Below are 15,956 nucleotides of genomic sequence, written 5' to 3' on the forward strand. Positions count from 1 at the left end.
TCCGCCTCCCAGGTTCAAGCGATTCTCCTGCCTCAGCCTCCTCAGTAGCTGGGAAGCTGGGATTACAGGAGTGCACCACCATGTCCGGCTAATTTTGTATTTTTAGTAGAGACGGGGTTTCACTGTGTTAGCCAGGATGGTCTCGAACTCCTGACCTCGTGATCCACCCACCTCGGCCTCTCAAAGTGCTGGGATTACAGGCTTGAGCCACCGCGCCCGGCTAAATCTTGTATTTTAAAGAAAAAGTGCCACATCTTAAAAAGAATCAAGATTTTCTCATAATTTGAATATAGTACTGTATTAGAGTTCAGCAGTATGTGTGAGTGTGCATGCCTGTGTGTGAGAGATTTATGTATTATTATAAGGATAATAAATTATAATTATGCAGTTACAAAGTCTGAGGATTCCCAAAATCTTCATTTGGCAAGCTGGAGACCCAGGAAAGCCAATGTGTAGATGTGTATTTCCAGTATGAAAGCCAGCAGCCTCAGAACACAAGAAAAACTGATGTTTCAGTCTGAGACCAAAGGCCAGAAACGGCCCAGTGTCCCAGGTTATGCATTCAGACAGAAGGTGTTTCCTGTCACTCAGCCTTTTCTGTTCTATCCATGTCTTCAACTGATTGGATGGGGCCCACCCACATTAAGAAGGACAGTCTGCTACTCAGTCTACTGATTAAAATTTAATCTCATCCAGAAACACCCTCATAGTGACTCTCAGAATAATGCTTGACCAGATGTCTAGGTACCCCATGGTCCAGTGAAATTGACACACAAAGTTAACCATCACAAGTACACAAAGGTAAAAAAGAGCCAAAATTATTGGAGCCTAAATGTAGAATTATATGAGAGAGAAACAAGAAATATAATTAGTGGAAAGGCAGGGAAAATATGTGCATCATTCAAGCTTTAAAGACCACATTGAATTTAGATAATAGGGAATTATCATAAATCTCAGAGCAAGAATTCAGACATTACATTTAAGGGAGATTATAGTATAACAAATATGGTGGAAATAGCACATTCAAGACCCTGAGAAGATGCAAAGAAACAACAAAATAAACAGAAATTGGTGAAAATATAACGCAGTGAGAAAAAAATGAATGTCATGGATAGCAATGTGAAATTGAGAACATATTTATTTATAGGGTCAAAGATGTGACATTTGAGGTGACATGTAATAGTGTACCTTTTAATTCTCAACCTCCTAATAAACTATTATACTTAAAATGTAAACTTGAGTTTTAATATTTTAGAGAATGTTTTACTAACAAAGTTGTTACAAGTTAATATTGTATTTTGTTTACTTTGACAAATAGAAGTAATATTAATCAGAAAAAAAGAAATGCTATAACTGAACTGCTGTTAATACTGAAGGTTTGAGGAACATTTGTAATATTGGTTTCCCAGTTCTACTGCTGTTTTCACATTAAATGCACCTGTGGAATTGGACTGCCCAGTTTCTCACCTGTTTTTTGTTTTGTTTTGTTTTTAACTTTTATTTTAAGTTCAGGGATATGTGTGAAGGTTTGTTACCTAGGTAAACTCATGTCACGGGGGTTTGTTACACAGATTATTTCATCACCCAGAAATTAAGCCCACTACCCAAGAGTTTTCTTTTCTGCTCCTCTCTTTCCTCCCACCTTCCACCCTCAAGTAGGCCCCAATGTCTCTTTCCTTTTTTGTGTTCATAAGTTCTCATCATTTAGCTCCCACTTATAAGTGAGAACATGTAGTATTTGGTTTTCTGTTTCCGCATTAGTTACCCTCCGACTCCATCCATGTTCCCAGAAAAGACATGATCTCATTCTTTTTTACGGTTGCATAATATTCCATGATGTATATGTATCACATCTTCTTTCGTCTGTCATTGATGGGCATTTAAGTTGATTCCATGTCTTTGCTATTGTGAATAGTACTGCAGTGAACATTTGTGTCCATGTGTCTTTATGGTTGGATGATTTATAATCCCTGGGGTATATACCCAGTAATGGGATTGCTGGGTCCAATGGTAGTTCTACTTTTAGCTCTGAGGAATCGCCATACTGCTTTCCACAATGGTTGAACTGATTTACACTCCCATTAACAGTGTGTAAGTGTTCCCTTTTCTCCACAACCTTGCCAGCATCTGTTATTTTTTTGACTTTTTAGTAATAGCCATTCTGACTGCTGTAAGATGGTATCTCATTGTGCTTTTGATTTGCATTTCTCTAATGATCAGTGTTACTGAGCTTTTTTTTCATATGCTTGTTGGCCACGTCTATGTCGTCTTTGGAAAAGTATCTATTCTTGTCCTTTACCCACTTTTTAATGCTCACCTGTTTTTAAAGTTTGTATTGTTAAGGAAAACTTTCTTTAGTCTTTCTGGTAGTAGGCAAAAATTTTCAGGAGAAGTAAACCAATGCATAATAACACAGTTGACCCTTGACCAACTTGAACTTGAACTGCATGGGCCCACTTACATGCAGATTTTTTTCAACCAAACATGGATGGAAAATAGGATTCCTGAGTGTGACACTCCTCTATAAGGAGGGCTGAATTTTCTGATACACAAGTTCCATAGGACTGAGTGCAGGACTTGAGTATTTTGGTATGGGGATAGTAGATGACTTTTGTTTGAGTTACTTTAATTAGCTAATAAGATTGCCGTCTTCACTTGGTAGAGAAGAAGAGGTCAAAGTTTGGGAGAGGTAATTTTGGGATTTGGGACACATCCAGGATAGGCAGGCCTTGGTAAGGTAACATAGTGATACTTTCAGTTCCAGAGACATACTAACTAGGCAGAGGTCCAAGGTAGACTAGGGAGTGGTAGCAATGCTAGTCCTAGTAAGGATATTATGTTGTTTGAGATAAATTAGAAAATTAGATAAATAAAAAACAAAGATAAACTTTTCCTGCTACATATGACAGCACAACCATGATATAAATTCCAGATCCTTACAGTGGTCATGTATTGGTTCTGAAAAAAAAAAAAAAACAGTGATTCCAAATTTCAAACTCTTCTGTGTCTTTATTTTCTATTTTCATACTTATCCTGGTTAATATGTTTGTAAACTGATACTTTGGAGAATATTATGAATAGAGATTATTTATATGTAGTGTGCATAAACTGCTGATTAATTGGGAAAACTATTTAGGGATACATATTTCTCCTGATCCTTTCTTAATGTGTGTAAAATTACATATGTCTGTATAGTGTTTTTCAGATTTCAAATGATCAGCATTCTTCATTTAAGAAAATAAATGTACTATGTATGCTTCCAGACAAATGTATATATAGCCCATATTCTTCTCAACACTGATTACCTGTATTTTAGACTGTGATAGAAATGTTTTTGTTTGAAAAGCATGTGTACATATATTTCCCTCACACTTCCAATTTTTAGAAAAAATATGTTCATGCTTGCTGAAAACTGTTAGTTTCTGAGTAGATAACATCATCTTTTTAAAAACCTTCCCCCCCCCCCAACATTTCTTTTAAATGGTTCACAGTTAAATTTAAATTTCTATATTTAGATAGGATTGTGTTTATATACCAACCACAGTATCCAGGAAATTCAGTGGTAAAGCTGACACATAGCAAGTTTATAGTCTATTTTGTAGTCTGTGTATTTAGAGAAGGTTTGAAGCTTACTTAGCAAAATGGATTAAACATTCAAGCAGAATTTCTTTAGCACAAATGTGCTATTTGATTTCATATATTTGTTGAGATAACAGTGTGTCCATTTTAAAGATTAGTTCTCAAGAATATATGTTATTTTATCCTTTAAAAGAAGTATGCATTCAGGAACAGCTTTTATATGTAAACATTTTATAATATTTCATATTGTATAGACTTGGTTTGGTGTAATCAGTATGATTTTATCAAATTTGGAAAAGTTACAGACACATTTTATAGTGTTTTCTGTAGCATCTTTATTTTTTTCAGATGGGCATATTTTATATTACTTCCAAATAATCAAAATAAGAAATTGAGTTTGCCTGTGCCAAAAAATAGAACTATCATTTTCACATTCTTTTATTTTCCAGGTCATTTTAAGTAAGATTATGTTTCTAGGAGTTATGAATTCCTGAAAATTCTTGACTTTGTAGATATAAGGGGCTAGATGAACATTTCAGGGGGAATCTGACTTTTCATGCAGTAATGTTTTGTGTTGTACATTCCAGATACAGTTAACTTTTTGTGTGCATGTGATTAGTATGGAAAGAAATTAATGCAGTCCAGTATTATGATTTATGGACTGAATCCTTTACCCACTGAAGACTTGCCAAAACTAAACGTATTTTTTTTCCTTTGGATATTAGAAACAGCTACTGTTTTTGTTGATCTTTTAAAGTTCTGAATGGGCCTATTTCAAATCAGGGCAGCATGGGAGCTCAGATTAATAATATACTTATTCAACTAGTGATACTGAGTGAAACCATTGCTCACATGAGTATGAAGGATAAAATTTCATGAAATTATTTTCAGGTGCATTAATGCATTTCTGGAAGCTGTGTATGATTTTTCTCTTGCATGAAAGAAAAGATTTCTTTTTATTGTATTGGTTACAGGTGGGCTCATAATTTAATTGCGTGTTTTATATCTTAAAAACATAAGACGTTTTGCTCTTAAAAGCAGTAATGTGATTGCTGGATTATTCCCAAAGGTTTTTAACTCAGTATATTTATCTCTCTAGGTACATCATGACTGTAATTTATATTACTCAGTAATTTATATTACTGAGAAAAATTTCTGAATTTTCATTATTGTTAGTTACAGCAAGCCGCTGAAGTTTCTCAACTGCGGGGAGCAAGGGTAATCACTCCTGAAGATCTTCTGTTTTTGATGCGCAAAGATAAGGTAATATAACATAATTTTATTGTATTAAAATCCAGATGTTGTGTTTAATTGAACTTGTATGTGGAAACTATATATCCTTGTTATATAGCTTTCAAATTAAAATAATAACTATTGAACTGATGTTTTAGTCTTCATAGTTTGCAAAACAAAATGAGTTTACAAAAGAATTGATATTAATTATGTGGACAAAAGCACTTATATGAAAACTGTGCTAACAGCGAAACCTCGCTTATCCTTATGTGTCTGTATAGACACTTTCATTGCTACATGACACTCACTAAATATTGACTCTATGTTCTGTTGTCATAAGTGGGATATAACTGAATGGCATATTTATTTTTCTCCTCTTCTTACAGATTAACATTACCAGGATTATAGACTTTCCTAGAGTAAATTTTTAAGCCTGAAATACAAAGTTTAGTCTGTAGCTCTACCTTATTGAAAAAAGCAAATTAATTAAGATTAATTTTCAATGGGATAAATATATACCATAATTTCTGTTTTGAACAAAGACCTACCTTTCTTACTCTTTGAAATCTGATATTAAAATATTTAAGCTGATATTTGTGTATCTAATTTTGTCATAATTATTTTCATGAGTAGGTAGTCAAAATATTCTCTAATATTTTACGTTTCAGTTAATCAACTCTTAGATGATATGAAGAATATTAAAAAATGGAAAATCTTCACTATTAAGAAAATTATGATTTGGTATAGGGTATCTTTATGATTTAGTTGAAGAAGCATTTTAAGACTCATGAAATGTCAGGGTTGTATGATTAGATGGAGAGACTGTAGGATTTTTTGAAGTGAAAGTGTCTGCCTAGGGTGAGGCAGTCTTAGGCACAAGGCACCAGATGCAAAGAAAGTATTGAAGATATCAAATGATGTGCATGTAAAGAACTTTGTAAAATGCAGTATTTTTCAGCTATTAATAGAAATCTTGAACGTGAAGGTCAGGAATGAGTGATAATACATTCTAAGTGTAAGCATACAACAAGCTACAAAGGATTATCAGTTACTTTTAAAATTAAGCAGTATTATGGTCTACTAAATCTAAAAAAGGCCACCATTAACACCTATCATTCATCAGCTTTGAATTTCATAAAACTACATTTTTCGGGTTTACAGATTGTTTTCCATAAATATAATACATAAACCAAATCTTCTAACAAAAGATAAGATTCTCAGAGAATAAAAAAAAAGTAAAAGGAATTTATTGACTTTTAAAGTAGCTTTTATACACTCACTGTCTAGGTATTTATAAGTTAATTTTTTAAAATAAAATTTCATCGAGTATATACCAAATTCTATAGCATAAGTACAGTCAGCTTGGTATGAAGACTGATAATACAGTCTTCAACAAAAATTAGAACTTCATTTATTTTATTTATTTATTTATTTTTTGAGACGGAGTCTTGCTGTGTCGCCAGGCTAGAGTGCCGTGGAACCATCTCAGCTCACTGCAACCTCCGCCTCTCAGATTCAAGAGTTTCTCCTGCCTCAGCCTCCCAAGTAGCTGGGGCTACAGGTGCATGCCACTATGCAGCTAATTTTTGTATTTTTAGTAGAGACAGGGTTTCACCAAGTTGGCCAAGATGGTCTGCATCTCCTGACCTCATGATTTACGTGCCTCAGCCTCCCAAAGTGCTGAAATTCAGGTGTGAGCCACCACACACAGCCTAAAACTTTTTATAAGATTTTAAAAAGCAGGTCGGGTTTGGTGGCTCACGCCTGTAATCCCAGCACTTTGGGAGGCCAACGTGGGCAGATCATGAGGTCAGGAGATTGAGACCATCCTGGCTAACTAACATGGTGAAACCTTGTCTCTACTAAAAAAAAAATACAAAATATTAGCCAGGTGTGGTGGCGGGTGCCTGTAGTCCCAGCTACTCAGGAGGGTGAGGCAGGAGAATGGCGTGAACCCGGGAGGCCGAGCTTGCAGTGAGCCGAGATGGTGCCACTGCACTCCAGTCTGGGCGGCAGAGCAGGACTCTGTCTCAAAAAAAAAAAAAAAAAAAAAAAAAAAGCAATTACAGTCAGGTACCACATGATGAACTTTTTTTTCAACAATGTACTGCAAATATAGCAGTAGTCCCATAAAATTATAATGGAGCTGTATAATTCCAATTATCTAGTGATGTCATAGGTATCATAATAACATTGTAGTGCAATGCATGAGTCAACTTTGTGGTGGTGCTGGTGTATACTTGCTGCACTGCTGATGGTATAAAAGCCTAGCACATAAAATTATGTATAGTACATAATACTTGATAAAGGTAATAAATGACTGTTACTTGTTTATGTATTTATAATACTCTTCATCATTATTTTAGAGCGTACTACTTGCAAAATCACTTAACTGTAAACCACCTGAGGCTGTTCCTTCATGAGATACTCCAATAAAAAAGCAGTTATCAAGGGAACTGACAGTTCCATGCATGCTACTGCTCTTGAAGACCTTCCAGTGGGACAAGATGTGGAGGTGGAAGACAGTGATATTGACAATCCTGACCCTGTGTAGGCCTAGGCTAGTGTGTATATGTGTGTGTGTGTGTGTGTGTACACACACATCTTAGTTTTTAACAAAGAAATTTAAAAAGCTAAAAGAAATTTACAAGTAGAAAAAAGTTTATAGAATAAGGATATAAAGGAAAAACGTTTTTGTACAATTGTAGAAGGTGTTTGTGTTTTAAGCTAAGTATTACTATGAGTCAATTTTTTAAATTAAGTCTATAAAGTAAAATAGTTACAGTAAGTAAGCTAAGGCACATATATTATTGAAGAAAGAAAAATTTTAAATATAGTGTAGCCTAATTGTACAGCTTTTTTTAAAAATAAAGTCTTCAATAGCATACAGTAATGTCCTAGGCCCTCAAATTCACTTGCCACTTATTCATGGACTCAACCAGAGCAACTTCAGATCCTACAAGCTTCATTCATAGTATATGCACTCTACAAATGTATCGCTTTTTGTCATTTACATGGTATTTTAACTAATTTTTCTATATTTAGATATGTTTAGATATACAAATACTTACCGTTTTCTTACCCTTGCATACAGGTTTGTAGCCCATGAACAGTAGGCTGCACCATGTAGCCTAGGTGTACATTAGACTGTTCCATCTAGGTTTGTGTAAGTGTATTCTGTGATGTTCACAAAACGATGAAGTCTCATGAGGATGCATTTCTTGATCCCCATCATTAAGCAGTGTGTGACTATTGTGATTCTGGAACATCCAGATATTTGTAAATGAAAAATGCTTTTGAAAAGACTTGTATTTTAGCCTTTGTGTTTGATGACTACCTTTTTATGTCATAGCAGTATGCTAAGGATTACTTTATTTTCTCTGATATCATGAGGTACAAGTTTATTAAATTTTGTTATAGTAGTCTTTAATCAGTAAAATGAATATATGTATAGGTTTTCTTATTTATGTATTTTATATTTTTAACAGAAAAAACTTAGAAGATTGCTAAAATACATGTTTATCCGAGACTACAAATCAAAGATTGTCAAAGGCATTGATGAGGATGATCTTCTCGAAGGTAACCAAATCAAAACACAAAACTAAAACTTTAGCTTATGACATGTGTGGTGGTAACACATTTATGCAATTCCAATGTAGCTATTCTCAAGAACAAGTTAATTTTGTTTCCTGTCAGCAAATCAAGTGGAATGCCCTTGCAAAAGTATATATTTCTGATAAAATGTATTATACCGTGTTACCTATTTAATATTACTACACTTCTTATAGAATCTAATTCTTGAAAAATAGTTCTGCAGATGAATTGAAATGTTTCTTTTTATGGAGCGCTTAGTGAATACAGACTTAGAGTAAAATAGACCTGAATTCCAATCAATACCAGTTCTCTGCTTTCTGTGTGTGACCTTGAAGGATCAGTTTCCTCATTTATATGGAGGGAAATCATATAACATGTGTAACATGTGGAGTGCTTAGGAGAGTTTAGCATAACATGTGAAAGCACTTGCCACTGAATAAATGATAGCAGTTAACACCATGCTTCAGATACCACAAAGCTCAGGGTGGTCAGAGCAATACTCAGTTTTGCTAAACCATCATATTAGTTTGATGTCCTCTCATTCATTTTAAATCTTCCCTCCTTATCTTCATTTGTATATTCTAATGTTGTGTGTCTTATAAAAAGCACACTAAAACTTTAAAAAAACAGTTGATAGAAATTATAAGATAAAATATTCAGGCCAGGTGCGGTGGCTCACACGTGTAATCCCAGCACTTTTGGAGGCCGAGGCGGGCGGATCACGATGTCAGGAGATCGAGACCATCCTGGCTAACGTGGTGAAACCTCATCTCTACTAAAAATACAAAAAATTAGCCGGTGTGGTGGCAGGCACCTGCAGTCCCAGCTACTTGGGAGGCTGAGGCAGGAGAATGGCATGAACCCGGGAGGCGGAGCTTGCAGTGAGCCGAGATGGCGCCACTGCACTCCAACCTGGGCGACAGAGCGAGACTCCGGCTCAAAAATAAATAAATAAATAAAATAAAATATTCAGGTAGAACACATCTAATCTTGAGGTGGGACTTCTGAAATGGCTATGTAAGGAGCATGGCAGAGTCTCTCCCCAGTGAAACACATTTACCTGGTAAAATTTTTTTGAAATAATCATTTAAAGTCTCTAGAAATTGTCCTAAGCACATATAGCAAGCAGGGCAACACATATTCAAGATCAACTAAATCTTGTTAAGAACAGTATGAGAGTCTTTCATTTAAACCATGACCTGCTCACATGATCACTCTCCAGCATTCTGCCACCTTAACTCAGTGTGACAGAAGCTCTATTCTGAGTGAGTGTAGCTGGCCCCTCCAGTTATTCTAGGGCAACAGTTTTACCCCAGAAGGGGCAAAGAGGTAGGCATCTCTTATCTCCCCCAGCCCCATGTTGCAAAAGCTTTTTTCTAGGCAGGCACAGCTAAGGTGACTGGGGCTCCCTTTTCACACTTAACCTCAACTCATAGGATAAAAGCTCTACCTCACACATGGTGGGCTGAGAATACTGGGCTCTGATTGCCACCACCCTACCTCTCATAGGGAGCAAAGCTACATACCAGAATAGACAAGCCTAGAAGACTAGGGGTTGCTTCCCTTTCCAGATCCCCATTCTCAGATACAGGGAAGCTTTTCCAGGAGAAGCTAATTTCAGGTCCACCTTCAGCTTCAGTACTGTGGTACAGAGGTTCAACTCAGACCTTAGGAGCAGAAAGCTCTGCAGCTCTTCCACATCACTGCTTGGAACAGAGTATGTAGAAGTTCATACCTAACTTCATTGTAAAAACCACAACAGCAACAACAACAATGAAGATCCTGGTGATGAGTGATTAAGAGGGGACTGGTAGCTCCATGATACTGGTAGCAAAAAGCAAAACAGTGGATCACCTAGATGTTAAACAAAGAAAACAAGGGAAAGAGATAGTTAAAAAGAGACCTCCTGCAGTCAGAGCAAAACTTAAAGACTGACAACATTTCAAAGGGGCCCAATATTATTTAGATCAATCAGTCTCTGGAGCAATTTATGCCCAAGGGTATTATCAGAAGCAGTGGAGCAAACAGCTGGCAATTAGTGGTGGCTAACAGCTGTATGTGATATCAGTAGAGGCAGAGCAGCCAGAAACTTAATGGGGAGATCAGGGAAGGTAGCAGCCAGAGACACCCTGACTAAAACTACAGTCATCTGTAGTTATGGAGGAGATTGCATACTCAAGGCTGCACCCTCTGAAGAACATCAGAGGCTGCATACTGCAAGGGAAGAGATTTCATTGTACTAGTTCAGTCAAGTCATGAAATAAATAATGACAAGCCCCAGGAAGGGGAGGAAATTATCTAGATTTGCTACACTATGTTATCTCAAGTATCGACATTTTCAACAATAACAGCAAAATACTTGATATGCCAAGTAATAGACAAGTGTTATCCATAAAAAGGAGACAAAAAAAAAAAAGCAGACAATAGAAACTGCCTTTTGGGGTCCCAGATGTTGGACTTAGCAGACAAAAACATCAAAGCAGCTATTATGTATGTGTTCAAATAACTAAAGGAAATACAATTTTTAAAAAGGAACATCTGATAATAGTGTTTCACAAAGTGAAGAATATCAATAAAAACAATTTATTTTAAAAAATAGAAATTATGGAGTTCAAGAATACAATTAGTGAGATGAAAAAATTCAGAAGGGCTCAATAGTTGTTTTCAGCTGGCAGAAGAAAGAATCTGAACTTAAAGACATCATTAAAGAGTATACAATCTGAAGAAAAAGTGAAAAAATAATAAAGAAAAATTAACAGCTTCAGAGAAATGTAGGGTATCATTAAGTGTGTCAAAATACACATAATGAGAGTATCAGAAGATGAGAGAAAAAGGAGTAGAAAAATATTCAAAGAAATAATGACTGAAAACATCCCAAATTTGATGAAAACTACCAGTCTACTAATTGAAGCATATGAACAAGCTCCAATTAAGATAAACATAAAGAAATCTACACTAAGACACTTTTACCAAAAATGTAGGAAGACAAAAACAGACAAAAAATAATGAAAGTCACAAGAGAAAAGCATATACAAGGGGACCCTGACAATATTGATGGCTGACTTCTAATCAACAATAGAGGTCAGAAGGCAATGGGATGATATATTCAAAGTGCTGAACGAAAAAGAAACTGTCCACCGAGAAACTTATATCGAGCAAAACTATCTTTCAAAAATGAATGCAAAATACATTCCCAGATAAACAAAACCAGGCAAATTTCTTGCTGTCAGACCCATATAAGACAAGTTTTAAGGCTTAAAGCAAGCTGCACCAAATAATTTGAATCCACACATTTATAAAGATAATTAAGTACATAAATAAAAGAGATAGTATAATTGTATAGTTCCTTTCCTTTTTAAAACTGATTTATAAAGCAACTGTATAAAACAATATATATGTAAAAATTGTGATGTTGGGTCTGTAACATTTGGAAATATAATATATTTGACAGTAACAGCACAAATGATGTAAGTGGTAATAATGCTGTACTGGGGTAAGGAAATGGCATCTCAAGTTATAGAAAGACATGAAGAATCAGAAGTGGCAAATAAAATGGTTAGTATAACAAACTATATAAGTATATAGTTGGTCTACTATAAAGACTCAAACCACTGAAACTGAATCAAGAAGGAATGGAAAATCTGAACAGGACAATAGCCAAAGGTTAAATCGGTAGCTTAAAAATTTCTGCAAAGAAAAGCTCAGTCACAGGTTATTTCACTGTTGAAATCCACCAAATGTTTAAAGAAGAATACCAATAATTTCCCAACTAATTCTATAAAGGTAATAAAGATTGAGCCTGATAAGAAAACCAGACAAAGATATCACAAGAAAAAAAAAACCGGCCGGGCGCGGTGGCTCAAGCCTGTAATCCCAGCACTTTGGGAGGCCGAGACGGGCGGATCACGAGGTCAGGAGTTTGAGACCATCCTGGCTAACACGGTGAAACCCCGTCTCTACTGAAAATACAAAAGCTAGCCGGGCGAGGTGGCTGGCGCCTGTAGTCCCAGCTACTGGGGAGGCTGAGGCAGGAGAATGGCGTAAACCCGGGAGGCGGAGCTTGCAGTGAGCTGAGATCCGGCCACTGCACTCCAGCCCTGGCGACAGAGCAAGACTCCGTCTCAAAAAAAAAAAGAAAAAAAACCACAGATTGGTATCTTTTTCAATAAAGATACAAAAATCCTCAACAGAATGCCATTAAACTGAATTTAGCAAATGTAGAAAGGATTAAAACCATGACCAAATGGGATTTATCACAGGGATATAGGTTGTTTTAAACTAGAAAACAATTCATGTAATGCGTCGAATTAACAGAATAAAGGAGAAAAATCACATGATCACCTCAATAAATGTAGGAAAAGCATTTAACAAAATTCCAGTGGCACGATCTCGGCTCACTGCAAGCTCCCAAAATTCCAAAAGTTTTTAATGAAAGGAACATTCAACAAACCAGGAAGAAAAGGAAACCTCTTTAACGTGATAAAGATGATTGCATGGACTAAATGTTTGTGTCCCTCCTCACCCTCTAAGTATATATGTTGAAGCCTAATTCCCAGTGTGGTAGTATTTGGAGGTGAGAGTTGTGGGAAGTATTAATAATTAGGTCATAAGGATGGAACCTTTATGATTAGGGCACTTCTGAGAAGCAACACAAGAAAGGTTGTTTCCTCTGTTTCTGCTGTCTGCCATATGTGGACACAACAAGGTCATGGTCATCTGTAAGTCATGAAGCAGGCCTTCACCAGACACTAAATCTACTGTCACCTTGATCTTAGACTTCCCAACCTCTACAACTGTGAGAAATAAATGTTTGTTGTTTAAGCCTCCCAGTTTATGATGTATTTGTTGTAGCTTCCTGAGCTAAGACAGACATATATGGAAAACCCACACCTATCATCATACTTATTGGTGAAAGACTGTATGCTTTCTCTTACAAGATCAGGAACAAGACAAAGATGTCCATTCATGCCACTTACATGCAATATTGTACTGAAGGTTTTAGCCCGGTGTTTAGTCAGAAAGAGAAGTGAAGGGCATCCACATTAGAAAAAAAAAAGTAAAACTATCTCTGTTTACAGATGACATAATTTTGTGTATAGAAAATTCTAAGAAAATAAAAACTATTACAACTAATAGACTGGTTGGATATGTTTGCTGGATAGAAGGGAAATATGCAAAATCAAGCATAAAATATATCAGCAGTGAACAGCTCAAAAATGAAATTAAGAAAACAATGCCATTTATAATAGCATCAAAAAGAATAAAATATTTTGGAATAAAATTACTAAAGACTTGCAAGATTTATGTACTGAAAACTACAAAATATTGTTGAAATAAGGCCTAGATGGTAATGGAAAGACATCCTATGTTCATGGATTGGAACACTGAATATTATTAAAGTGTTAATACTCTCCAACTTGGCCTACAGATTTCATCTGCTTTTTTGTAGAAATGAATACACTGATTGTATGAATCATGACTACACTGATTCTACCAATCATATAGAAATGTCAGATGCTGACATGGAAATGACTCATCTAGGTCATGAGGGAACTAGAATACCCAGAACAATCTTAACAAAGAATAAAGTCAGAGGACTCATGCTTACTGATTTCAAAACTTACCATAAAGCTACAATAATTACAATAGAGCAGTACTGGCATAAGGGTAGACATATTTGTCAATGAAATGGAGTGGAATGAGAGTTCAGTAATAAGCATTTAGGGTCAATCGATATTGACAAGGATTTCAAGAGAATTTGATAGGGAAAACATAGCCATTTTGACAAATATTGCTGGAGCAACTGGATATCCATATCCAAAAGAAAGAATTTGGACACCTACAACAACACAGTACACAAAGTTAACCCAATATGGATCATAGACCTAAATATAAGGGCTCAAACTATAAAATTCTTAAAAAGAAATACAGGAATAAATGTTGATGACTTTGGATGAGGCAAAGCATTCTGAATGTGTGACACCAAAAGCACAAACAGCAAAAGAAAAAAAATAGAAAAATTGGACTTGATCAATTATTTCAGAGTCAAAACAATGACCAATAAATTAACTGATCAATTTTAAAACTTTTATGTTTCAAAGAGCAACATCAAGAAAGTGAAAAGACAAACCACAGAATAGGAGAAAATTTTTCTTACATATCTGATAGGGTACTTTTGTATAGAATATATCTAGAATAGGTACAACTCAACAATAAAAGACAGGTGGCCCAATTTAAAATGGGCAAAGGGTCTGAATAGGCATTTCTACAAAGAAGATTGACTAATGGACAATAGACACTGAAAAGATACTTAAAATCATGCCTGTAAGTAATCCCAGCACTTTAGGAGGCTGAAGCGGATGGATCACTTGAGATAGGGAAAATGGAAGTGTTCTGAAGGTCTCTTGATACTGGAAAGGGGGAAATACTAGAAGAAAAAGTTGATTTGTTGGGAAAATGTTACCTCTTGGTAGGGGTATAATTGATACCTTGTTTTAAATAATAATGGAAACTGTCATTTAAAATATGTTTAAGCAATGTGTTCAACCAGAAAAGAGCGAGGTAAACATTAAAGAAAATGGAAAAAGGGATGGTAAACATTAACAGAATAGAAAAGTATATTACAATTTCAAATTAACAATGAGAAGACATGGAGGGACTGTCAACATGGCCAAATCATTAAAAATGAAGAAAAGGAAAAAACAAGAATATGAAATAAATACCAAACATAAAGCAAGAGAAAATAATAAAAAGAAATATATTGGTCATTGCACTAATTATGAAATGGATTAAATTCTTACATTAAGAAAGATTATAAACAACCACAAAAATAAAACTTAGAGATAAAGAAAGATTATAAATAATGGGATGAACAAATAAATGGTAGATAAATGTATACACAAATGCAAAGAAAGCAGAAGTGGCAATATTAGCATCATGCAAGCTATAATTAAACATTAAAAGCCCAAACAGGGTAAAGAGGAATATTTTATAGAAGGATAAAGGGGAATAATAATAAAACAGGATAAAGAGGAATAATTATAGAAGATGCAATTTTTAACATAATAGACCCATAAGCACTAAATAGTAAATCAGCAAAATAGCAAGATATGCTTAGACCTGTATTTATCTGGAATAGAATGTCTATGAATTTTTTTCAGTATATCTACAGAACATTTACAAAACTTAATTGTAAAATTGTCCACAAAGTGAACCTTTACAGATTTAAATAAGAATAGATATCTGGGCCGGGCGCGGTGGCTCAAGCCTGTAATCCCAGCACTTTGGGAGGCCGAGACGGGCGGATCACGAGGTCAGGAGTTCGAGACCATCCAGGCTAACACGGTGAAACCCCGTCTCTACTAAAAAATACAAAAAAAAAAACTAGCCGGGCGAGGTGGCTGGCGCCTGTAGTCCCAGCTACTCGGGAGGCTGAGGCAGGAGAATGGCGTAAACCCGGGAGGCGGAGCTTGCAGTGAGCTGAGATCCGGCCACTGCACTCCAGTCCGGGTGACAGGGGGAGACTCCATCTAAAAAAAAAAAAAAAAAAA

The 15,956-nt window shown here is 35.6% G+C and overlaps 1 protein-coding gene across 2 annotated transcripts in view; it reads left to right on the forward strand.

Moving 5' to 3' along the window:
• The window catches only part of SUPT3H (SPT3 homolog, SAGA and STAGA complex component), a 548,315-nt gene that overhangs the window by 370,636 nt on the left and 161,723 nt on the right, over positions 1-15,956 (forward strand). For both annotated transcript variants that reach the window (XM_017878099.1, XM_017878098.1), the window contains exons 4-5: positions 4,756-4,842; positions 8,301-8,391. In XM_017878099.1, the coding sequence (XP_017733588.1) occupies positions 4,756-4,842; positions 8,301-8,391 (178 nt within the window). The remainder of the gene's footprint in view (positions 1-4,755; positions 4,843-8,300; positions 8,392-15,956) is intronic.

Source organism: Rhinopithecus bieti, unplaced genomic scaffold, assembly GCF_001698545.2.
Source record: "Rhinopithecus bieti isolate Rb0 unplaced genomic scaffold, ASM169854v2 scaffold_9981, whole genome shotgun sequence".
NCBI classification, from domain to species: Eukaryota; Metazoa; Chordata; class Mammalia; order Primates; family Cercopithecidae; genus Rhinopithecus; species Rhinopithecus bieti.